Consider the following 25,591-nt stretch of genomic DNA (forward strand, 5'->3'; position numbering starts at 1 on the left):
TGTAAGAAAAGTCAGTATATTTATGGTTTGCTTTATAAAAGTTACTATAATACAATGGTACATAGTATTGAATTCACAAAAATATGAACAAGTATTTACAGCGAGACACACCCACAACGGAAACACTTCTCTTCAGAAACAAGTTACATACGGATGACAGAGTCTACACGCACAGACAACCCTAAAATTTATTGGTTCTCTTCTTTGCAGGGACAGGGAGAGGAGAGGGAAAAAAAAATATCAGAAACCCCTGACCCTTCAAAAGCAGAGATCTATTCAATGATAACAAAAGCTTTCAAAGAAAAATGGGCCCACATATCAGGATTATTGCAAACCCTTGGGGAGGGGGGAGAGCCAGAGGTTTGGGGAGGGGGCAGCACACCTCACCCTGAAGTCAGCCAAGGTTAATGCGTGCAGATCCCATGACAGGGCTCAGTGAGGTTCTGCCAGGGACCAGGCAGCTCCTCCTTGGCTTTCGGGCACCTTTCCTTTGGTGGTGGACGTTAGTAGGAAAGATGAAGATAGCCCCCTAGAGGGACCGGCTGCAGAAGTAACTCAAACTAGCCATCTCTACACGCTACACATTTCTTCTTGTGAAAAATAAATCTTTTTTTTCCTCATTTGCACAATTATGCAGTGAACTGCAAACGGAAGAGAAGGTCGGCGCTGTGCCCAGGTGCCCCTTGTGTCTTAATGCCAAGGATCCTCTCGACCTTCGGACCGGTGGGCACAGTCTCAAACACAGAGGGCCTGTGGAGAATTTAAAAAAGAAAAAAGGAAAGAAAGAAAAACCACAACAAAACCACCAAGACAGAGAGAAAGGAAAAAAACAATTCTTTGTACAGAATTTACATAAGGAAGCTTGACACAAGCTGAGATACCAAGAGGCTGCCGCCGCCTGGTCCGCGGGTGGGGTCAGCCCCACCCGGAGCACTTCATCATGGTGAGGGCTCTGGGTCACAACAGTCGCGGTCCAGAAGTATTTACATGCCTGCTCTGCCTTCTGAGGGGGATGAGACTTGCTGTTTTTGTGTGTCTTTTTGTTGTTGTTGGTTGGTTTTCTTTTTTTTTTTTTTTCTTTTTTCTTTTTTGAAGTACAAAGAAATGAGGAGAGGGGGGGAAAAAGTCTTCCCACTTGTTTCTACAAGAAACAAAGTTCCAAGAAAGAGTCTGTATGGCAGTCTATCTACAGGGATTGGTTCTGAATGCCAAAATAATAATTTTCTTCCCTTCAGTTTGATTTTACACACAAGAAAAAAAAATTCATGGAAATTAACCCTGAAGAGGATGAGGAGGGGGGTTGGGGGGTGGGGGAAGCTGTCCAAGATGTAGATCTGACTTTTAAAATCATTTCCAAGTCTATCTTCCTTTTTCTAAGAGAAACAACCTGCTCACTATGGAAATAAATACGCTCTGGCCTCCTATGTGGGGGGCCTCCAGCAGGGTGACATGGGTGTGGGGGGGTTGGGGTAATGGGGCGAAGCTTATCAACAACAAAAATGTCACATGCGTACGGTCAGACAACCCGTAATGGCAGGGCTGGGGGGCCGGGCGGGCCCTGAGGGTCCTGGCACCCTCTACACCCCGGCAGAGTCAAAACTGCAGAGGGTGGAAACACCCTTCCCACTGCCCCCACCGCACCCTTCCCAGTGCCCCCCACCGCACTGGGGACGCCCTGGGAGGCTCCATCATTGCTGGCATCCGAATGAGAAAGTAAACATTGAACCCAAGGATTTGGGGGTGGTAGAGCAGCTGGGGGCACCCAGAGAGGAAGTTCCTGTCTGGGACCAGCTTGGCTCCCCCACGGTCTACCAAAGGTAAAGGGCGCCCTCAACCACAGGGGAAGGACAGACTGGGGAACAGGCCAGGAGAAACTGTGGGGTCTGATCACTGCATCCACAGGCGGGGAGGGGCCTTTCGGGTATGTAGTGTTCTGAGATCGAGGCCGCTGGAGCCCCCTCCTCCTGCAGCACCTAGCCCAGGGTCAGCCTGGACCCTGGGCCCACACAGTTCCACTGAGGCCTCCGGGCCCCCACGTGGCTCCTCCTCTGATTCTGCCTTCACATTTTCAACGGTTAAAATGTCTTTTCTTCGGACAAGGAAGAAAATAAAAGAGGAGACAACACCACAGAGCAGCATTCACGGGAGGAAACTGAGGCAGGAGACAGGGAGGGAAGATGGATGAGGGATTGGAAAGCCAAATACACCAGGACACAACGCCTGCAAAGAGCATCTATAAAACGGAAAGAAAGACGCGGGTGGAGAGAGAGAAGCCCTTTCCCGCTGCGGGGCCGGGGCTGCGGGCGGGTCCTGGGATAGTGTTGGGGGGCGCCAGGCCCTAGAGCGGCTGCTGGGGGAAAGGACAGCACCTGAAATGGGTGGGGGTGGAGCCTGACCCAGGGCGAGGGTCCTCCTGGGCTACGGCTGACATCCTTGGCCTTTGGCACCCAGGGACTAGTTGAGGGTCCCCCGGCAGTTCTCGGAGCCACAGAGGCAGGGTATCTTGACGTCCTCAATGGGGAACTTATAGTCATATGTGATCTCCTCGTTGACATTGATGTGCTGCTTGGAGTAGATGACAATTTTCTTCTGGGACTCCACCGTGATCACCTTGGCATAGCAGTTGGGCTGCAAGATGAGGTGGTGATGCGGTAAGGCGGGGTCAGGGCCCTACCCAGTCCTCACTGTGGAGCTGCCAAAGCCAGACTCTTGGTTACCAGCTCCTTGCTCAAGCTCTCTAGCTAGCTCCTCCCATGCCTGGCACTAAATAAAAAGGACCAGGGGCCAGAGAGGTGGCTCAACAGTTGAGAAGCCTTGCAACTCTTGCAGAGGACCCCGGCTTAGTTCCCAGCCTCCACGGGGTGGCTCGCAACCAGACCCTAACTCCAGAGTCAGGTGCCCTCCTCTGGCTTCTCTGGGTATCAGGAACACATGCAGTGTACCCACGTACCTACTGGTAAAAACAAGCCATGCACGTTTACAGAATGAGTCTTTAAGGATGACCACAGTTAATCATCATCAGACAGGCGGCAGGAGATGCCTACGTCTGTACTTCTGCGTGGGTGTTATTTCTGAGCCCTAGATCAGGGGCCTATAAACTGTGGGTCCTACTTGCCCTCTTTAGTAAATATAAAAGTTTTGGGGTTTTTTTTTGTTTGTTTGTTTGTTTTTGTTTTTTAAAAGATTTTATTATGTATAAATATACTGTAGCTGTCTTCAGACACACCAGAAGAGGGCATCAGCTCTCATTACAGATGGTTGTGAGCTACCATGTGGTTGCTGGGATTTGAACTCAGGACCTCTGGAAGAGCAGTCAGTGCTCTTAACTGCTGAGCCATCTCTCCAGCCCCGTAAATAAAGTTTTATTGGCACAGTCTTGCCCTTCTTCACTGGCCTATTACTTAGAGCTGCTTTTGTTTGGAGAGCAAGTTAAATTAGTTACTATGGAGAACATGCACTCACTGGGAGCCTGAGGCCAAAACCCTTCTCCCCAAGTCCTCCCTTCTCCCCAAGTCCTCCCTCCTTCCCAAGTCCTCCTTCTGGCTCCTGGCCATGGTTCCTCCCCATCACGTCCCTACTTCTGAAGCCACGGAGCAGGGTCAACCTGCCATCACTCACCTGGCGGGCAGCAGTGTCTCTCCCTAGTCTGGAGCCCCCCAGATTAGCTAGGCCAGTTGACCAGTGAGCTCAGGGGAATCCTCCTGTTCCCACCTCCCCAGCACTGGTGTCATCACACCACACCCTTTCATGCCAGCTCTGGGGCTTGAACTCAGGTCCGTGTGCTTGCAAGACAACCAATTTACTGACCACTGACACAAGATCTTACTTGTGTTATCGTGGCTGGCCCAGAACTCACTATGTTGACCACACTAGCCTCTAACTCAGAGAAATCCACCCGCCTCTGCCTCCTGAAGGCTGGGTCTAGAGGTGCGTGCCGCCACACCCGGCCTCAGCCTGCCTCTTGAGCGCCTGTCATAGGACTGCAGGATTCCCACTGCACCCCACTGTACAAACATAATGACTGAGCTCAGGAGAATAGCTCCTTGCCCACTCTCCCTCCCTGTCACCCATCGTCAACTGGAGCTTGGGAAAAGAGACAGAACATGATTGAGCGGTGCCGGGGACCCTCCTGGGTCCTTAGTACAGGGGTGGGGCCGCCTCGGTCCCTCCCTGGGCACTTACATTGCAGCTGTGATTAATGAACCGCGCAAAGTTGCCGCACTTGGTGGCGTCGATGATGGTGTCGTGGTCTACCCTGAACATGTAGCTGCTACCGATGCCTTCGTCCTCGTACCGTTTCTCCCTCATGTCTGCAATCACCTGGTAGCAAAGAGGGCTTCAAGTCTGGGCCTGCTCCGTGCCCCGCCACCCCCTCAGCGGTCCCCTGGGCGGCGCCTACCTGGCGGATGTTCTGACCCACGTACTCAATGACCATCTCATCGGCAGCGATGGGCTCCATGGCAAACAGGCCCCAGTCGTGAATGTGGCTCTTACAGAACTTGAGCTTTTTCTTCCGAAACTAGGGGACGGGAGGGAAGGACAGGACGGGTGAGCACTCTCAGGTCCCACTGCTCGCCTGGCTGCCCCACAGCAGGTCCTGCCTCACCTTGAGCTGGTTGAACTTGAGCAGGTCACTGTCACAGCTGCCGGTGAAGGAGGACAGGAGGCGCCGCTGCTCAGACCGCCGCTCTGAGCCTGCCCGGGTAGAGGCATGGGGCTGTGCTGGGATGCTCATACCCTGCTGGCACAACGGGTGGTGGGGGGGGGGTGACAAGTCAAACAGGGACGGATGTGGCCCGGTCACACCCACCACCTCCTGGCCTCAAGCATCTCTGGCCTTATCATTTCTTCCTATCAGCCTCTTCTTTGGTTTCTTTGAGGAGAGGTTTAAGGTTTCTCTGTGTAGCCCTTGCTGTCCTGGAACTCGCTCTGTAGACCAGGTCTGCCTGTGCCTCCTGAGCGCTACGATTAAAGAAGTGCGCTGCCTTGGGTCTGGAGAGATGGCTCAGCGGTTAATAAGAGCACGGACTGCTCTTCCAGAGGTCCTGAGTTCAATTCCCAGCAACCACATGGTGGCTCACAACCATCTGTAATGGGATCTGATGCCCTCTTCTGGTGAGTCTTAAGATGGCTACAGTGTACTCATATAAACAAAACAAATAAGTAAATTATTAAGAAAAAGTACACGCCACCGCCACCACCACCACCGCTGCCCAGCTCCTATCAGCACTTAAAGTGCTTTTTCTCTCACAACTGAGCCCTACACCCCGCCTTATCAAAAAAAACATTTTCTATTCTCTGTGGTCTCTTCCTATTGTTCTGTGTGTCTCCTCACTGAGATCCAGTGTGACCTCTGACCCCCTTGGACTCCCCAACTTCCCTCTTATCCACAGCATTTCCTGACCCCGTGTTTGCTTGAATGTTTTTCCCCCCACACCATGAGAAAATAACTCTTTCATTTATTGGTGCCTAGTACACCATAGGCGCGTGCTGAATAGAGAAGGGGGGAAAAGCCAACTTTTTGAGAATGTATTTACGTCCAAGATTAAACCCACTTGGGACTCTCCGCTACCCAAAGAACAGAAAGCAGCCCTTTTGGTTGCTTTTGTGTTTTGTTTTTTAAATTCTGAGACCGTGTCTACCTACGTAGCCCAGACTGCTCTAGAAGTCCACAGCCCAAACTCACAGGCCCTGCTCACGGTACCTGGGTATCCATGGGGGGCTCATCTGTGCTGGCACGGCTGCTATTGAGGTATCTCAGCTTGTCTTTCTTGTCGATGGTGTAGAAGCCCTCGCTTCGGGCGCAGCCTGTCACGTGCTCACGGATACCGTCCTCCCGTTTCTTTTTCTTGGCTGAGGAAAGGCTGGTGGGTGGGTGTGGGTCAAGGGCCACATGGACATTCTCAGAGATTCTCCCTCCTGGTCCCTCTTCCCTGCCTCCCCCGCCTCAGACACACCTCTACGGGGAAGGACGCCCAGGTCCACCCCCCCCCCCCCCCCGCCTGATGCCACCTAGCCATCTCCAATGGTCTGTACCTAGACATATGACTCTGGTCATGTTTATTACTACTTCCTGTTTCTCACCCCAGAAGTTGGGGCAGTGATGAACCTATGGATAGTTTTATGTATATTCAGAGTACTCTGGCAGAGCTCCAGAGGCAGCAAATGCTCAAAAGAGTGTGGATGAGTGGGGATCAAGATAGCTCCCTCCTTACGTCAGGACAACAGGTAACGACCACTGCAAAGAGCTAGCAGATTCTAAAGCAGGCTTTGTCTTCAAACCTCAGCTCTGACACTCGGTAGCTGTGTGACTTTGGGCAGACCACCGAGCCTCTCTGAGCATCAGTTTCTTCCTGTGTTAAATGAGATGACTGATGACTCTGTATGGTACTGGGCCACTGGGGATTCAGTTCAGCCAGGTATGGCCGTGCCGAGGGATCAGCTCAGTCTCCTCAACTGCTGCTACGTTTGGACCTGAGGCCAGCTCAGCTACCTGTGGGAGTGAGACAGGCCTGGCGCCTCAGCCACAGTGACTGTACTACTGCCTCCCTGGTACCATGACTGTGACCGACAAAGCGGAGTGCCTGGAGGGGCTTCTTGCTCCTGAAGGACACAGACCCCCAAAACCTGGCAGGATATAGGGATGGTAGACCCAGAGTGTGTCATTCAGCCAGTCCATGCCATTGTCCTGCTGCAACAGGCGCTCGTAGGTGACGCATAGGAAGCGGATGTCCTCCTCATCAATGCCACCATTCCAGATGTCATACAGGATGGTCATCTCCTCAAACTCTGAGCGGGGCCGGAAGAGAGGCTGGGGTGGTGAGGGTTCGGGTGAGGCTGATTGGGCCACCAGGTCTTCGTGGCGCTTCTTAGGTGGCCGTCGCCATGGTCCCCGCACCTTGGCCAGGTCCATGTACTCTTCAGTGACCTCATCTCGGCGAGGTCCTGGGGGAATAGCTTCAGAGGGCCACTGGTTGTCCAGCTCCTTGAAGGGCAGCTTGGTGGGCTCAACAGGTGGTGGTGGCGGGGGTGGAGGAGGCTGGGGTGGGAGGGGCGGTGGGGGGGCTGGGATCCCCGTGTTCCGGAAGTCCAAGGTCACGGCCCGGGGATCATGTGCACTGGGGAAAATGGGGGCCTGTGGTTGGCCTGGCAGGAGCAGAAGGTCCCTCCCAAGGGCAGGCCCTGGTGGTGGCCGGACCAAAGGTCCATCCAAGGACAGCATAGATGGTGGGGATCGCCGGGGCCGGCCTGGCTTCCTCTTGATGGGGGTTGGGCAGGGAGCTAGGGTAGCAGGCAGTAAGGGAGGCAGCTGGGGAGGCGGCCGAGGCTGGGCCCTCAGGACAGGGACAGGCAATGCCAGAGGTAAGGGCAGAGGCAGGGGAAGGGGGAGGGGCAGGCCAGTTTCCAGGAGCACTGGGGAGGCCAGGGGGCCAGCGCGCTCATCTCGTCGACCAGTGGGGAGGGGGCAGACAGGCAGAAGCAAGGGCCCACTGGGCTCAGGGAAGGTAGGTGTGAAGGTGAAGTCCCGACCAGGTGTCCGTGGAAGGCCCCCACTGCTCAAGCCAGGGGACGGGGAAGGGTATGAGAACGGGCTGCCAGGCACCTGCGGGGAGCTCAGTGACAGGCCACTGCTGCCCCCTGACAGTGGAGGCTCCCCGCCCGGGGTGGCCGGCACTGTCTCCGTGCTCTGTGACTTGGCCAGACTGCCACAGAGGCCCGGGGTACGTGGAGGCTGGTCTTCGGGAGGAGGCTCCAGGGGGACAGGAGGTTTGGGGGGCTCTGGGGTCTCGGGCTCAGGTGGTGGGCTGGGTGGCCGGGGATGTCGAGGGGGTAGCAATGGTGGCTGCAAGGGTAAGGAGAGCATCGGAGGGGGCTCGGGCTCCACTTCCAGGTCTGACTCTGTGGAGAGGTAGGCAAAACCAGGACATGGTTATTTAATTCAAACATCTCTCAGAGCCTTATATTCTTACTGCCCCTTCTATGCACTTAACATACAGACACTACTCTACAAGGCTCTTCTGTAACCAGCCCAGGGTCAGGTACCCAGAAGGGGCTCTGTAAGTGCCAAGAGGAACAACACTAGCTTCCCCCATGTCTTCAACGCTCGCTTACGGCTAGAATACAGCTTAGTGGTACAGTAAGGAGGTCCCTGGAGGAACATACAAGGTCTTGGGTCGGACTCCAGAGAACAAAACACTACTGTGTCCCCGAGGCCCACCTGCTTCATGGGGGAACAAAATCCAAGCCTCATCGGAGTCCTTGACAGTCTTTCACAGACTTCTCACTGGCATTTATCCCCACTGTCCTGGGATCTAACTTTTCCTACTGCATTTGCTGTGACCTGTCACTCGGACTTAGCACATGTGCTTCGTGAGTACGAGTATCTTTGTCTATCTGATCTACTATGAATTAACAACCCCTAAAACGGTGCTGGAACCTACAGAACCTTCTTGTTGAGTTACTGTTTATAAAGAGCGGTGGTCTGTCCTCTGTCAACTGTGATATATTATACAAAATCTACAGTTTGCTTTTCCCCTGACCTCATAAAGGTATACACCAACCACATTCGGCTGTGTTAAATATTCCGAAATGTTAAAATGAATTATAATTAACTGATGGTAGTGATTCCCCAGAGGAGAAACTCGGTGGCAACACTGCATCTGGCAGAGAGGCCAGTTCTGCCACTGCCGGCACTCCCATCCCAGGGCCCTGGCTATGAGCTTTTTGGTCAGCTTTGCCCTAAAGGTGGTGCGGGGTGAAGAGCCCACTGTCCTCTCACCTGACCTGGCACCCACAGGTTGTTCTATCTGGCTGCCACTAAACTGTGGGTTCTCACTGAGTGTGTGTGTAGGGGTACGTCAGGGAAACATGGATTAAGGACCTTTGGTCATACTGGACCATGAGCTTGTCAGTGACCCCAAAGAAGGGGTCGCCCGAGGCACTTCCAGAAGACCTAGAACTGGTTCCAATGGCAAAGACACTACCCCAGCTTTTACCACACCCCACCTGACTCCCACCCAGGAGGCTGCAGAAATACCTGGACCATGTTCAGGGAGTGATGGGGGTTGAGCTTCTGTCTCCCTGGCAGGGAGTTCTGGAGAGAGCAACATGTCCCCTTGTGTGTTTGGGCTTGGCTCTTCTGGGGGCTCGGGGCTCAGTTCCTGAGCACCCATGGGCAATGGAGACTCTTCCGGCACAGGAGCCTGCATCTCGGGGACTTCGTCCTCGGCCTCAATGTCCACTTCCTCTTCTGTGCACAAGGACTCCCTCAGGGGGCCTCTTGGGCCCAGAGGCACTTCTGCCCTATCCTGCTCAAAGTCCTGGCCGCCCACTGGAGGCATGCTCTCCTCGGCCATCGCCACTACCGTCGCTGTAGCCATTGCGGTCTCTTTCTCCTCCTCCTCCTCCTCCTCTTCCTCGTCTTCCCCAGGTACAGTCATCTCGTCTTCATCCTCCGAGGATGAAGATGAGGATGAGGACTCAGAACTGGAATCGAATTCAGAAGATCCAGAACTTTCACTGGAGGACGACGACGACGATGACGACGATGACACAGCCGGGGCCTTGGAGGTGGTGACTCTCTCTATCTCCTCTGGGTGAGGGACACAAGTTGGGGGGGCGGGGGGCGGTTAATTCACAGCCCGGCCTGCTCCCGTACCAAGTTAGATATTTCCCCCAAGGCCCTGAACAGGAAACCTGTCTGAACACTGAAGGAGAGGAAACCACTCCTCAACATAAAAAGAGCAAGGTGAAATTAACATAAGACTTTACAACCCGGAAGTGAACAATCTCGGCGCCCTATGGGTTCCCAAGGCAGTGACCAACCCCTCCACTTAGCCCTTAAGTACTCCCATCAACAGTTAGAAGCTACCCCCCACCTGCAGCAGCACTCCACCCAACAACCCTTCCCCCACCCAGACCTGCCCAAGTACCGGTGATCTCTTTTCTGCGTCTCTGGATTAACGAGACACAGCTGGAATGCCTACCTCCCTGCTTACCTTCCTCAGAATCAACATTGTCCTTCTCACTGGCCACCGACAGGGCTGTACCCTGATCGTCGATGTCAGAATCAATCTGGTCATCACTGTCATCATCATCATCATCATCCTAGGATACAGGGACAGAGGGACACAGGTGAGCTGGAAGCCTATGTCCCCGCACCCAGCACTCAGCACCCAGGAGCCTCTGATCCAGACCTTATCAGAGCTGGATGAGGATGAGGGGGAGGATATGTGGCTCCTGGGGCGCTCTTCATCCTCCTCCTCTTCCTCTGCTTCCTCTTCCTCTTCCTCCTCCTCAGTGCTTTCTCGTTCCTCCTCTTCCTTGTCCGAGGCGGAGGATGAGGGTGAGGTTGTGGAAGATCCAGAGGATGAGGATGCTGAGGAAGATGAGGACACGGACAAGGACTCCTTCTCGTCCTCCTCCCCACCGCTGTCCAGCTCCAGGGGCCGTCCTGGCCGGCGTCGCACACCCACACTTTTGGGGTCCCGCTTGGCGAGTTCGCACGGGGCATCAGCCATGTCCCGGTCACGCTCCCGTTCCGACTCTGTGGGAACAGAAGGAGTTAGAGCAGGGATGCAGAGATGGGGAGAAGGGGGACCGAAGTGCCAGCCTGCAGCCGAAGCACGGACCTTCATCTTCCTCATCCACAGAGGTTGAAGGCCGCAGCCGCTTCTGGTCGCCAGAAGAGGCTGTGTCCGGTGGCTCCTTCCTCTTGACCTTGAAGGAGGGCAGGCGAATGGCGCCCCGTAGTCCAATGCCCAGGCCTAGGCCCTCGTAACCCAGGCCCTCGCCCTTGCCCCATGATTCCAGCAGGCAGGAGGCGATTCGGTCTTTGGGCTTTGGCCTGTCCTCATCCTTGTGCTCACCAGACTTCACGGGGGTCAGTGAGGCCTGGGAGGGGAGAGAAGGAGACAGTGTCCAATAGCCCGAGGCTCTGCTGCTGCCCCCTGCAGGCAGCCTTAGGTAACCGTACAATTTCTTCCCATAGGCCCGAAACCACAGGGCACTCACTGCCTTTCCTCGGTTCTAGAGCCCCACACTGCCCCTCCACCATGGCCTCACCAACAACACTACAGCTGCAGTTCTTGGAGCATAGCCCACACATGTGGAAGGCAGAGATGAGAGCCGTGTGCTATAAGGCCATGTCTACATCACTGCCTTGGGGAAGGCCCACACTCAACATATTTACAATGTCTTATTTCCCTGGGCTGTATGGTCCCAGTGTGCTACAAACAGTACACAGTGTCTACGCGGCTGACTCGATAAACCCATACGAGAAGAAACAGCTTTCAGAAATTAATTGAAACCAATGTTATTTCTTGAGCTAGTGGAAAAAAAAAAAAAAAAAAAAAAAAAAGGGTAAACCCTAGGGGATACCTGCCTTTAATCTCAGCACTTGGGAGACACAGGCAGGTGGATCTGAGTTCAAGGCCAGCCTGGTCTGCAAAGCCAGTACCAGGACAGCCAGGGCAACACAGAGAAAAGCTTGGAAAAACCAAAAGAAACGAAACCCAAAACAAACAGAGGGTGGGTGGTGGGAAAGCTCAGTGGTTAAGAGCACTGGCGGCATTTAAGGGGACCTGGGTCCTGTTCCCAGCACCCATATGGCAGCTCACAACCATCTGTAACTCCAGCTTCAGGGCGTCCGACGCCTGGCTCTGCGGACCCCAGGCAGGCACTCACTGTGCTCACACACAGACTTACATACATACGGGCAAAAATACCCATACACATAAAATACCACCAACAAACAAACAAACAACACTAACGACGACAGAGAGCTGGGTCTGGTGACACACCCTTGTAATCCTTGCCACTTGGGAGATGGGAGCATTTAAGGACAACTTTGTTTGGCTAAAAAAGCAAAATTGAGGCCAGCCAGGGTTTCACTAGACCCTGTCTCAAAATGAAACAAACAACAACAAAAGTCAAACCCAAGGTCCTGGCCTCTTCAACTTGCTACATACTTTCTCTTAGAAGTTTATTTTCTATGTTATGTGCACAGGTGCTCTTTCTTCAAGAGTGCTATGGATGTCTGGTTCCTACCAAGGCCAGAAGAGGGAGTTGTATCCCTGGCACTGGATTTACAGATAGCTTTGGCCTGCCATGTGGTTGCTGGCAAATGAACATGGGTCCTCTACAAGAGTAGCCAGTGCTTATAACTGGCTGAGACGTCTCTAACACACTTGTGTTGTGTGTGCATAGAGTTGTGTAGCTAAGGCTGGCCTTGATGTTCCTGGCAGGGGTGGTGGGGGCACCTCCCATGTGCTGGATGACAGATGTGTTTCACATCTGGCTCAGGGACTGCCAGCAGCTGGAGGAGTGTATTCAGGGCTGCGGATACACCTCAGCTAGAAGAGTGCTTGTCTAGCAAGCATGAGGACTTAGGTTTCATTCTGCTAAACTGTGTGTGGTCAGGCACACTTGGGATCCTAACACCCCGGAGGAAACAGGACAATTCTCACCTTAAAATCATTCTCTATGACAAAGGGAATTTGAGGTAAGCCTGGGTTAGTGACTGTCTTTGTTTAGTTTTGTTTGTTGTTTTTGTTTGTTCGTTTGTTTGAGTTAGGGTTTCTCTATGTAGTCTAGGCTGTCCTGGAACTTGCTTTGTAGACCAGGCTGGCCTCGAACCCACAGAGATTCCACTTTCTTCTCCATCCTGAGTACCAGAATTAAATGCGTGCCTTCGGTGAGTATTTTACTTAAACATAAACCAGATTTAGCTTTAATTAAAATGAGGCTGTCTACAGTATGTATGAGAGTCAGGTGGATCTCTGAGTTGGAAGCTAACCTGGGCTAAGTAGCAAGTAACAGCCAGTCAGGACAACACAGTGAAATCTTGTCTTAAAAACCACAACAGGGGCCAGGGAGACGGCTCAGTGCTTAAGGGTACTGACTGCTCTTTCAGAGGTCTCTGAGTTCAATTCCCAGCACCCACATGGTGGCTCACGACCATCTGTAATGGGATCTGGTGCCCTCTTCTGGAACGTCTGAAGAGAGTGACAGTGTACTCACATCAAAAATAAAACCTTTAAAAGAAAAAAAAAAAAAAACCAAAAAACAAAAAACCCCACAACAGCCTGCGGGTGGTGGCACACCCAGATCTTTAATCCCAGTGCATGGGTGACAGAGGCAGGAGGCTCTCTATGAGTTCAAAGCCAGAGAGGCCAGCCTGGTCTACAGAATGATCTCCAAGGCGGTCAAGGCCAGACAGAGAAACCCTGTCTTGAAAAACGAAAACAAAACAAAACAAGGAACAGTAACAACAAAATAACAGAAATCAAACTACAGGACGCGCCCCCACAGCTCTTCAGTGTCCCCCACAGAGGCCACTCGAGGCTCTGACACACTGGATTGAAAGGATGGACAAGAACTGCACGAAATGAACCATCTTCAGAGCTCTGGCACTTCAAGTTACCGACGACATAGCTTTAGTTAGCTGTGACTGTTACTGGTGGGGGAGGGAGGATGTGAGGGGGGGTGAGAACAGGACAAAAGAACGCGTGGCAGGCTGTTCTCTCTGGTTTTATTGCCCCCATAATATGAGTCCTGACAGGCCTCACCTACACTGCAGAGAACAAGTTCCTAGTCACAAGGCTCCCTAGGGTGCAGTGCAGGGAGGGACAGCCAAACTGTCAAGTCCGCTGCTCTCCTCTGTGGCTGGGGTGAGGGGCAGCGAGGACGAGAAGCAAGGGCAGCGAGGACAAGAAGCAAGGGCATCTACTGAGGCATTTCTTTCAATTATTTTCACCGTGATTTGCTTTTTTGAGACAGGGTCTCACTATGTAACCTTGGCTAGCCTCAAACTCGTGGAGATCCTGTAGCCTTTGCCTCCCCCACCTCCCATCCCACCCCTCAGGGCTGGGGTTAAAGGTGTGTAACACTGCTCTCGGCTTAATTGAGAGGATGATTTAAAAGCACTAAAGGCCGGCTGGAGGGATGGCTCAGTGGTTAAGAGCACCTGACTGCTCTTCCACAGGTCCTGAGTTCAAATCCCAGCAACCACATGGTATCTGTAATGAGACCTGGTGCCCTCTTCTGGTGTGTCTGAAGACTGCTACAGTGTGCTTTTTATATAATAAATAAACCTTAAAACAACAACAACAAAAAAACCATTAAAGCCAGGCAAGTGCCTGTCCTTGCAGCTTCTACAGCTGAGACGGGAGCAGAGGCTGAGACTCCATCCCTTAAGAAAAAAGGACTCGGGGCTGGAGAGATGGCTCAGCAGTTAAGAGCACCCGACTACTCTTCCAGAGGTCCTGAGTTCAATTCCCAGCAACCACATGGTGGCTCACAACCATCTGTAAAGAGATCCGATGCCCTCTTCTGGTGTATCTGAAGACAGCTACAGTGTACTTATATATAATAAATGATTAAATCTTTAAAAAAAAAAAAAGAAAAAAGAAAAAAAGGAGTCAAGAAAATGTCTCTCCGTGTGTAGAGGGGGTCAGTTAGGAATAGGTTGTGAAGGTCTAGATAAACAAGCCTCCGAGAAGAAGAGAAAGCGGCAGTGCCTACAAGGTTAGATGTGCCACATGTATCAGAAGAGAAAAGGAAGGAGAGTCAGGTCGCAGAGGCCTTTCTTGGCTGTGGGACCACATGGACTGACAGCCTGGTCAGGAGGGCACTGAGACCTGAAACTCAGCCTGGACAGTGTCTGATGTGCACTCTCCTCTTATTTAAAGGGGAAGGGCCACATGCAGCCAGTGCCAGGGGTCCAACCTGCACAGTTAGTGCCTGCCTGCCTCTGCGCCCCTCTCTCTCTCTCTTGCTCTCTCTCTCTCAAGACAGGGTTTCTCTGTGTCACCCTCGCTGACCCAAAACTCAGAGGCCCACCTGCCTCTCCCTCCCAAGCACTGGGATTAAAGCTGTGCACCACTGACACCCCAATTATCAGCACTTTTTAAGGGGTGTCTCAGAGGTGAGCACACATCCAGTGACACGTCTTCAGAAAGTTGTTACCAGCCCTCTCGTCACCCTAAGAGGCTCCCTGAGCATCCGCCTACATACCTTGGCCATCCGCTCCTTTTTGTCCCACCATTCGTCAAAGGCCCGGAAGGCCACCACCTCCACCATCTTGCGGTTGAGATCCCGCTTCATAATGGCCTTCAGTTCCTTGAGCACTACTAGCAGGACCCCATCCACTGTGGCCTTGTGCGGATCCTCCTGACGCGGTATGTAGCCTGGTGGTGGCACAGAGGGGTCAAACTTGGGCAGGGGCGGCCAGTGCTGTCCACGTCCTGGGCCACTGTTGCTCAGGGAGAACGGGCTCCGGTAGGGGGGCAAGTTGACAAACTGTAGCCCAGCAGAAGCGGCAGCGGCGGCAGCGGCCATGAAGGGTGGGTAGGGGCAAGTACCCTGGCCTGTCATGAGCCGGCTTAACATCTGTGTTTGCATCTGGAAGGACATGGGCATGCCGCCCCACTGCCCACCCAGCACATGGCTCATGTCCACCTGCATCACAGGAAACAGTCCTGGCGGGAAGGGCGGCAGTGGTGGAAGGATGGGTGGGGGTGGGACACCCGGGGGCGCTGGCAAGGGTGGCGGGGGGACTGTCACTGCAGGATGGGCTGGTGGTGGTGGTGGTGGTGGTGGCGGCGGCAAAGGTGGGGGCATGGGGAAGCCAGGTTGCGGTGGGGGTGGGGGAGGTGGTGGGGGTAACGGAGGGAAGCCAGGGGGTGGGGGCAGGGGCAGGTTTGGAGCAAGCACATTAGGGGCTGCCACAGCCCCTGCCCCTGGGGTCACCACCATGGGCTTGGGGCAGTCAGCGCTGGTGATGGGGGCTGAGGGCATCTCATCGTCTGAGATTTCCATGTCCTCTCCAGAGGACTGCTGGCCCTGGAAGAGAACAGGGAGGGGAGACAAGGTTTCCTAAGCATTTTCCAAGCACCAAGAAGTTGGGAGGCTTGGGATCAGTATGGGAGGCTCCTGAGGGCAGAACAGACCTCAGGCCAATCAAGCAACCATTCCAAACCATGCTTTCTCCCTGTGGTACAAGGAGCATCGAAACTGCCACTCACTCAGCACCTGTGTGCCAGGCACTGTTCTAGATGTGAAGAACCCGAAAGTGGGGGTTGGGGATTTAGCTCAGTGGTAGAGCGCTTGCCTAGCAAGCCCAAGGCCCTGGGTTCGGTCCCCAGCTCCGGGGGAAAAAAAAAAGAAAGAACTCAAAAGTGACTAAGCTGGACGGAAATCTTGCTGTGTATAGAGCTGAACTTGAAATTGTGGGGCTGCAGCATAACCGGAACAAGAGTTCAGCATGGGGAAGAGGTGGTCTGAGAGAGTCTGAGACATCACAGGAAAGAGTTAACACTCACAGCACAGCTTCCCGAGTGCCGGGAAAATTTACATACATTAGCCAGTTCTTAGAACAACTCTGGGGGTTGGGGATTTAGCTCAGTGGTAGAGCGCTTGCCTAGCAAGCCCAAGGCCCTGGGTTCGGTCGTCAGCTCCGGGTGGGGGGTAGGGGGGTGGGAAGGTGTGTGGAGAACAACTCTGGGCAAAGTTGGTTTGTTCTCTCCACTTTTACTAAGGAGGAACTTGGGACACAGAAAGGCTTAAGTAACTTCCCCGAGACCACGCAACCAATAAGAGACACAGCCCCGGATCTGAAACAGGAAGTGGCTCCCCAGTCAGTGTGCGGTCCACACTGTGGCCAGCAAGGCCTTGGGCGAAAGGTACTCACTGAGCAAGTGCTGGCTGCCTGGGTGGGGGTAGCCGCATTAAGGACTCATAAATTAGAGGGGGTTTTTTGTTTGTTTGCATTTGAAGTGCTAGGGTCTGAGCCCTGGTGCTCTGAGCCTCTGGGTGTGCTAGGTAAGTGCTCCACAGCCCTGGAGCTGGGCGAGCACGCTCCCACTGGGCCCTTTTAATCTTTCCTCAGCCTTCTCACTTAAGTCTCCTTGGCTTTTAGAAGGAGCAAGGCTGAGGGCTACAGATATGCATGCACAACAGACAGTGGGACATGAGCACCAGACACCTGCCCCAAGAAGAGTTTAGACAGCGAGGAGGTGGAAGTGGGAGGAGTCAAGGACAACCTGGGTCAAACTGAGGTGTGAGGACTCTCTGAGGCCTGGGTCTTTGGGACATTAGGATCAGAGCCTGGGAGCTGGAGGCAGAAGCACTGAGCTCCAACGGTATAGAGCTGGGAGCTGGAGGGAAGGTGAGAATAGATGGGTTCCAATCCCACACAGGACTCCAGTGTGGGTCAGACTCCCACAGCTCACCATGGGTGAAAATGTTAAGAAAACAAAACTCGACAGGCAGTAAGTGCTTTGGTTTGGAAGGTGGAGAGGGCGCGAGGTCAGAGGTCACACACACCACCTGCCGAGGAGAGCCTGAGAGGGGTCATCGCGGGGCAAGGAGTGTCTAGACTCTCCCCTGTACACACATCGCTGTACTGGCTCACTCTCAAGGTACTCGTGGGGGGGGGGGGGGCAGATGAGCCGAGCAAGAAGAGAAAGAATGCTCTCACGTCAGCTCCGGACAGCACCCAGCACCGTGGAGCAGCGCTCAGAGGGTTAACTCCGGCTGCTACAGTCAGCCAATCACAGGGGCACAGGCAAACTGGCTCTGCCCCCTCCCTCCCTGGGCACAGCGGGTGGGAACAAGCTGGCTGGGGGTTGCCGTAGGTCAGGTGAACGAAGGGACACCTTGTTTCCATGGAGATGGCTGGCGAGACGGGACTCTTACTGACCCACTCAACAGATGAGGAAACTGAGACTAGAGAAGCGACAATGCCTTCCTCTAGGTCACATAGTCCATGTGACAAGACGGCTAAGGCTCTGGGGCTGAAACTTGTATTTTTTACTCACTAGCCTCGGCCTATCCTAACCCTCCCACCGGTCCTCCCCAAGCTGCTGCTCGCTCTCTACCTCAGCCTAGTGGGGGGCGCAGAGCTCTTACAGACACCAAGCACTACCAGAGACACTGAGTACTGCTCTCCCAGCCGCCAGCAGGGGGCGCCGGAGGGCCGGCTGATGCTCAGCCCCACTTGGAAACATCTACCAGATTCAGTCCTGGGGCACTCCAGACTCCAGCCCTCCCTGCCTTAGTTGCCTCTTCTCATCTGATGCCCAGGGAGTAAGGGACTGAGTGAGTGGGAGGGAGGCCCGTGCACTCCAGCTACTCTGAGCTTCTCAACCCTGGACCAGGTGGCTGGCATGATAAACATCCGCCTAACCTAGGCGGCCTGGAAGGGATGGGGGAAGGGCCTACAGCCTAGTTCGAGCTAGTACACCTGTCAGCTCCTCGGCCTTGACCCTTGAAGCCAGAAACCACTTCCCCAGAACTGCTTGCAGGCTCCAACCGCCTGCGGCCCCACCTCCTCCCCCGACTCCCAAATTTCCTTCCCAGGCAGCCAGAGGGGCTTATTCAAGGGCTGGGAAAGGGAGGAGGACACTCAATTCTGTGTCCAAAGGTGCATGGGCCTGTGTCTGAGCTTCTACTTGTTCATGCCTGCTGGGCCCAGGACAAAGATCTAGTCAGTGTTGAGCTCAGAAAGATGACACGATGCCCCTCTCCCCCAGAAAACCTGGACGGTGGAACCTGGGAACCTTGGAGAATTCTGAGCCTGGGAGGTCTGGGTAATGAGATGGAGTGAGGAAAGGAGGGGGTGGGGCCAGACGCCTTCGCCCGATTTATGCTATGTTCCCCTCCAAAGCTAACCCTAACCTCTTCCCCCTAAACTTTAGAGTCTAAACCACTGGGAGAAGGAAGCTGGGCGGGTGGACCTCCTGCATTCCTCATCTCTTCAGTGCACCGGGCTCTGAAGCACAACACTTGGGAGTGTTTGCTGGGCGAGCCTCATACAGCATCCTGGCCAACCTCCAATATGCCCGAGTGACAGGACTGACCATCATTAACAGAGAAAATGACCTGGAACCATGAACGCAGCAGCACTTAGAGGGTCTCTGAAAAGCGCACTGGAGCTCAAAATCAGAACTTAGCCCAAGTTGAAAAGTCTAGACTCTTCCAAGGAGGACGGAACCATTACAGGGTCCCGTTGCTCCAGCGTCTTAGCTAGTGAAATGTAACAAGGGGGGTAAGGAGGGAAACACAGACAAAAATCAATCCCAGACAGACAGAAAGACATGGTGGTACCTCATCCATCCGCTCTGAGGTCGGGGTCCTGTCTCCTGCCAGGTCCAAATTCACCTCAGCTGTCTGGCCTAGAAGACCCATAGGGTCTGGGGGGCCTGGCTCAGGTGGGGGCCGAGGCCCGAGGCCCAGGCCCAGGTCATCATCCTCGTCGGAATCAGGCAGTGGTGTAGGGCTGATGTCCTCTAGGCCCGTGCTAGAGGGGCGTGAGGAGGGTGGCGAGGGGCCACGGAAGCCAGGCTGGGAGTTAGTGCCAAAGTGGGTGAGTGGGGAGAGCTGGGAGGAGGAGGAGGAGATGGGGCTGCCTTCCATCTGGATCTCGGTGTCTGAGTCCTGCTCCCGCAGGAAGGGCAGCTTGGTGCGTTGTTCCTTCAACAGCATCTCAATGCGGGAGTCCAGGCTGTCATGGGGCTTCTCTGGTCCCGCTGGAGAAGACTCCAGAGTAGGAGTGCCAGGGCTGTCACAGGGCTCAGGACTCCAGCCAAAGGTAGGCCTACCACCCAGCTCCATGCTGTTGTTGTCAGGGGGTGGGGGACCGGGAGGTGTGCCCGGCTTCTCCTTGGCTGGAGGCTCAGAGGGCGGCAGGGGTGGGGGCGCGGGTGCCCTCCGGAACTCCCCACTGTCGCGGGTCCCGAAGGCTGCTGTGGCAGTGGGCTCCTCGGGGGGTGGCGGGAATGGGGGTGCTGGAGTCTGGTATGGAGAAAAGGCTGATTTGAATCCGGAAGCAGTGGCTGTTTGGGCAGGAGGTGGAGTATGGGCATATGTGGTGGAATCCTGGGATTGAGTCTTGAAGGGAGTGCCGCCGCCACTGCCGCCAACTGTCCCAAAAGAGAGGTCTGAGGAGCCTCGGAAAGGAGCCGTGGCTCCTGCCACCGCAGCTGCCACCGCGGAATTGTGGACATAATGGTGTTCATGACGGCGGTTATAGGCATCTGTGAACTTGCTCTCGTGCCGCCTGGCCTTGAAAGTTGCTGCGGGGTCCTGGCTGAAGAGGTAGGAGGGTGTGGGCTGACGACTGGAATAGCTGGAATCTTGGGAGAAAGGGGTGCCCAGGCGGGGCGTGATCGGGGTGCCTTGTCCGTAGGAGTTGGGTGTGTCCAGACGGCAGCTGGAGTAGGCTGTATCCTGGGAGAAGGGGGTCCCGCCACTATTGGGGGTGACCGAGGAGGAGCCAGAGCCACAGCCTGCGGACAGGTTACCATCTTTGAGCCGCTTCAGAGCGTCCGAGAGCTGGAGAGAAATGAAATCATGGGAGCTGAGGGAGGGAGGAAAGAGCAGGGCGAAGGGAATGGAGTTGCTTCAGGCTAGAACGCTGGCTGCTAGGGAGCATGGAGCCCACAACTTGCCAGCACAAGGAAAGAAACGGAGTGTTGGGAAGCTCCCTAGGTATAGATGTTTACGCTCTGGACACACAGAGGTCTTTCCCTAATACCGGAGGAAAGAGAAGACCCAGGCGCATTGATATAGGCTGACATTTCCTTCCCACCTCAGGCTATCTCACATTAAAGGGTGTGGCGCAGAGAGGTGACCAATGACTTTGGTCTTGGGTTTGATGGGCCGTCCTCACAAATTCTAGAGATTTCAACGGTGTGAGGGGGGTGGGGTGGGGGTGCCTAGGTTAGAACTGTGGCTGAGTGAAATGGCCAAGCGAGTATCCAGGTATACAGTGGGCTGAGGAGGCAGTCTCTTCAGGGAAGGGATCTGAACTCCTGCTGTCTGGAAACAGGAGTCCAAGGGGTTGCCCAGACACTAGACACTAAGACCCAAACACAGCGATGCTTTGACATCCGTATGGAAAAACAGCCTGGCATCTGTGGGAATCCCAGTATGGATGGAGGGTAGAATGGAGGGAGGGACTCTAGGAGGCCTGAAAGCTACAGGGAGGACCAATTGGGGGGCGGGGTGCAGCTGGGCTTTCAGACCGGCTCTGAACATACTAGAGCCAGAGGTACCGAGGCAGAGGATCAGCAGGGATAAACCTACCTGCAGGGTCTCGCTCACAATTGGAGAAATAGCATCCAGCTCACCCACTGGGAGGGTCTGAGGGGTGTACCGGCCGGTGACCAGCAGTTCATAGAAGCGCATGCGAGTTTCCCCTGTAACAGGCAAGGGACAAGGGTGTCCATGGAGGCTTCGGCATGACACATCCCCATGGGGATTCCAACTTGCTTATTAGCATGTTCCTGGATCCCTGTGCCTGCGACCACAGGCTTGGAGATGCTACACGTCCCCTGACTAAGTTCCTACCCTCTCTCACCTCATTCAAGATTCTCCCCTGTCCAGCAAAGCTGCCAAACTGCAATCTTTCTGATCCTGAGATTCTGAAGCTAAAGCCTTTGTGGGACAGAGCACCACGATCCCCCTACCCCCTAAAACCCCAAAATGCCATCCTCAATGAAAACTTCTTTCCATTACTTGGACTACAGTTCCCCAAAAAAGGAGCCATTACCACCCCACCCCCACATTCTTTCACCACAGAATAGCCACAGTTTGTAGCAAGGACAGAGGAAGTTTAGTGACAGAGGTGACTGTTACATATCTGAGGCCAAAAGACAAGCAGAGTCCATCAAACACGTATTGCTGAGAATCGAGCGTACAATGCTTTCAGCTTAAGCCCCAAGGGTGCCGCACGTCTGCCCGGGGACTACCTGGGGCCCACATGGTCCCACTGAGCCTGATGCCTAAACTCTCTACCCACCCGAGAGAGATTTTTTTTTTTACCATTCAGGCCCCAGATTATTGGTATTTATAGAGCCTTACAGACAGCTGCTTACGCATGCAAAGAAGGTGTGTTCCTTGAGCTACACTTTACCCGTCTCTCGAAATACAATCTCAAACATTAGGTGGTAGTATCTGAGGAGTGTGGTTTTTTTCTTTCTTTTCCTTCCTTTTTTGGTTTTTTTACCCTCCCCGCCCCCCCCCCCACTGAAATTGTATCGAGATTTAGCTGCTTCTGAAGATGTGGGCAGGTGATGGGGGAGGGGGACTACAGGCTTCATTCAGTATTGGGAGAAATGGAACTTAAGCTTAACCTACGGCTAGGTAGTAGATTTAATAGTTTCTCCCCCCTCACACATACACACACACACACACACACACACACACACACACACACACACGAGCGCGCGCACGCACACACACAGCGGGTGGATGTGGGGAGAATGACTTACTAGAGCGTGAGGAACCTCAGGCGAAAGAGCAGGAAAGTTGTATGTAGACTGGACAGAAATGAGTAGGCCCGGGCTTTGCAAGTGGGGGCTTTGCAAGCAGGGTAACCAAATCCACTCAAAATTACCACAACCCACAACCCTTTGCAACACCCAGCATGTAGCCATCATGTAGCCACCATTAAAAGCAAAACAAAGTCAGTTTTTCTGCTGCTTGCCTTTTGGTGTCCTCAGATACTCAGAAAATCCTTGTGCTCACCCCCTGGAGTCCTCTCAGGCAGGGTTCACCAGTGCCACACACATCCCCCCAACTCCCGGACTTAACATTAGGACCACAGGACTGCCTGCTCCCAAAGCGCCCTGCACTTCCCCTCAGATTGGCAGCAATCTCATCGAAAGGACACAGGTAAACTTAAAGGGAATGCCCTCGGGGTTTTGCCAGGCCATTCCACCTGAGCCAGGACTCAGGGGGGAGAGTTAACAGCTCTGGAGGTAGGAGGTATGGTTCTCCAGCCTGACTGAGCAAACAGAGGTGCTACGGTCTCTTTAAGAGAGAGGAGGGAAGACAAGTGTCAACCCATGAGCACCCAGAGCAGCCCGCCCCCAAGATCCACTATCAATGCTATCAGAACATTATCAATGAAACACTCCAGGGCTCAGATTGGTTCAGGGAAGGGGCACCAGTAAGGGGTGAAGAGGCACAGCACCCTAGATCTTTAAGGAGTGACTTTTATGAATTTAAAGGCACGTGGTTCTTCCTCTGCCCCCTACAAATAAACAAACCCTCCCTTCTCCCCTAACACAAGCAGCAACACTAGGGACTGTCTAAATGGAGGCCACTGGGGCTCAGAGAGCAGCCCACAAGGGTGTCATAGGTGGGGAAGCCTCTGGGTGGTCCCTAAGGGTGCAGTGGCCAAGGACTGGCACATTTGGTAAATTATAGTCTGTCTCCTAGCAACAGACAACACATTTGGCTCCATGTGACTCTGCCCTCCGGAGGGGACAAAAAAATAAAGAAGGTGGTGGTGGTGGGGGGAATCCCAAGGAAGAGACAAGGTAGAGGGGTTCTCCTAACTCTGAAGGGAGGTTTCCAAAAAAAAAGGGGGTGAGACTGACAGGTGGCCTTCCAGCTCCTCCCCCACGGGCCAACCCGCCTCCACTAACCTTTGGTGTCCAGCTCCACGTGGATGATGTTACCCATGACAGAAGTGCTATGCAAGTGTTGGACTGCCTCCTTGGCGCCCCTGACCGTGGCAAAGACTACCTTGGCGATGCCCAGGTGTTTCTTGGTCTTCGGGTTATACAAAATCTCCACCTCCTCAACTTCCCCATACTTTTTGCACATGTCCCTTAGGAAGTTTTCGCGGATGTTGTCATTCAGCTTGGCAAATGTCACCTGCTTGGGAGGCACAGGGCCCACGTAGAACTCATCGATCTGGCAGGGGCCGAGGTGGGGGGGAAGGGAGTTTGGAAAACATTAAAACCAAAGAGAAAACACAACACTCCTCACTTGCCCAGCAGTTTTTTTTTTAAAGGCGATTTGTTTAATTTTTTTAATGTCTAAAACAAAACAAAACGAAAAAAAGCATGCGGGCGGGCCTGGGAAGCGGAGGATTAAATCGTTTGGAACCTGGAAGTCCTCTGGGTTCGAAAGGAAAGGGGAAAAAGAAACAGTTTCTCTTTCCCCACCCCCCTATTCTGGCCTCCTATCCTGGCTGCTGGATCCGGGACGACCCTCTGGTCTAGGAAGTTGTCCCCTTTAAAGCCAAAGGCCTGGGAGGGGGGCGGGTCCCTGAGCCAGGGCCCTGGGTGCACAGGACCCAGGTGGGGACCGGGAGCCCCCAGCTCCGCGGGCAGGATACAGTATCAGTGCCCTTGTTACAGTTTCTCCGAGTGTTATTTTGTTTACAGTGGCCGGGAGGGGACACCCCTCTCCCCCTCCCCGCCAAAACTTCCCAGTCCTGGACGGCGGGAACTCAGAATCCGGCTGGGCTTGGTCAGGACTGGCGTTATTTTCGAACTCGGGGAAGGGGGGGGAGGGACCATAAGACAGAGAGGAGGGGTCCTACCTTGAATTTGGGCACCGACAGCTCCAGCTCCTTGTTTTTGGTCCAGATGCCGACCACCCGGGGATCTTCCACGATTTCCACCGGGCGGTTGCTGGACATCTGTGGGCAGAGATAGGGGGCTCAGTATGGAAGGGCTGGCACCCTCCCCAGGGGCAGGGGCGGCCCCCCCTCCAGGCACCAGTCCCACTCCAGGCTGAGGGGAGGGAGACCTGGCTGACAGTTGGCCAGGTGGCTGGGAGAGGGGTCCCCCTCTGTTCGCCTCTGTCTGGGGGCTCCACCGGGGGTGAGTGGGGGTGGCGGGAAGGCGCGCCGGCTACTCACCGCCAGGCTGAAATGCTGCCCATCGTAGCGGTACAGTTTATGGTGCCCCTTTTTCAGAGCCGGGTCAATCATCAACTTGTAACTTCTCCAATGGTGGTTCCTCCTCTCGCCCGAAGGGCCGGGCTGCGGCGGGGGCTGCTGGTGGTGGTGGTGGGGGTGACTGTTCTCCATGCCGTTAACCCAACCTGAAAACCAGCAAGTTGTTGTCCTCTCCGCCGCTTCTACACATTCGCCAAAGAATCCAATCGGCTGGCCCCCACCCCCTCCCACCTTACCAGCGCGCCCCGAAAGCTTGTCTCGCTGGCTCTTCCTCCCCCCCCCCGAAAAAAAATATAAGAATGGAGCGAGAGAATAAACCCTTTCCGGAGGGTTTACGCGCCCGCCCGCTCGGCCACCGTCTCCGGCTGGCAGCGAGGGGCTGCCCGGGGCCCCCGCTGCGGGCTGGCGCGGTCCGGGGCGCACGGAGGACGCGGGCTCCGGCCCATGGTGCCGCCGGCCGCCCGGCGTGGCGCTCGGCCCGGCTCGGGCGCGGGGCGCGCGGCAGGCCTGGCGTCGCCCGCCGGGGCGGGGGCCGGGGGCTCGGGCTGCCCGGCTGTTCTGACCGCGGCCTCTCTTCCCTCCCCAGCCGCGCTTACATCCCCGCCGGGCGCCGGCCTCCCTGCGCCGCCAGCCAGTACATGGTGTCCCCCGCGGGAGCCGAGGCCGGGGCGGGTGGACCGGGGGCCGGGATGGGGGGGACGCCGCCTTAGCGGCTGCCGGGCCCCGAGCTGCCGCTGCCCTTGCTGCTGCTGCCGCCGCTGCTGCCGCCGCTGCTGCTGCTGCTGCCCGGGAGGCGGCTGGCGGCGGAGGCTCGGCTCCCAGTAGCCGCACATCCCACAATACACCGCTAAGGAGCCCGACCCGAGCGCTCACCCTCCTCCTCTTCCTCCT

At 54.7% G+C, this 25,591-nt stretch overlaps 1 protein-coding gene across 4 annotated transcripts; it reads right to left on the bottom strand.

Annotated features, from left to right (window-relative positions):
* On the bottom strand, positions 1–25,591 carry Setd1b (SET domain containing 1B, histone lysine methyltransferase). Of its 4 annotated transcripts, none has more exons than XM_063271884.1 (17): positions 25,574–25,591; positions 24,662–24,846; positions 24,341–24,439; positions 23,436–23,706; positions 21,088–21,200; positions 19,108–20,334; positions 15,016–15,843; positions 10,632–10,893; positions 10,197–10,546; positions 9,999–10,107; positions 9,038–9,592; positions 6,640–7,899; positions 5,705–5,871; positions 4,607–4,741; positions 4,400–4,519; positions 4,183–4,320; positions 1–2,628 (listed from the first exon to the last, which is right to left on the bottom strand). In XM_063271884.1, the coding sequence occupies exons 2-17, from the start codon at positions 24,830–24,832 to the stop codon at positions 2,455–2,457; spliced, it is 5,979 nt and encodes a 1,992-aa protein (XP_063127954.1). In that variant the 5' UTR covers positions 24,833–24,846; positions 25,574–25,591; the 3' UTR covers positions 1–2,454. The 4 variants fall into 4 exon arrangements, with proteins under 4 accessions (XP_063127954.1, XP_038946058.1, XP_038946057.1 ...); XM_039090130.1 differs by lacking the exon at positions 25,574–25,591 and adding an exon at positions 25,297–25,567 and having other exon boundaries at positions 4,607–4,738; XM_039090129.1 differs by lacking the exon at positions 25,574–25,591 and adding an exon at positions 25,297–25,567.

The sequence above is a fragment of the Rattus norvegicus genome, chromosome 12 (genome assembly GCF_036323735.1).
Source record: "Rattus norvegicus strain BN/NHsdMcwi chromosome 12, GRCr8, whole genome shotgun sequence".
In the NCBI taxonomy this organism is placed as follows: domain Eukaryota; kingdom Metazoa; phylum Chordata; class Mammalia; order Rodentia; family Muridae; genus Rattus; species Rattus norvegicus.

Excerpts from the sequence above, each read along its gene's own strand:
- Setd1b (XM_063271884.1), bottom strand. The coding sequence starts at position 24,832 with ATGGAGAACAGTCACCCCCACCACCACCACCAGCAGCCCCCGCCGCAG. Across the intron at positions 10,894-15,015 it reads AAAAGGAGCGGATGGCCAAG|GCCTCACTGACCCCCGTGAA; the intron begins GTATGTAGGCGG and ends CTCCCCTCCCAG. Across the intron at positions 5,872-6,639 it reads ACTCTGGGTCTACCATCCCT|CCACCAGCCTTTCCTCAGCC; the intron begins ATATCCTGCCAG and ends ACCCACACCCAC.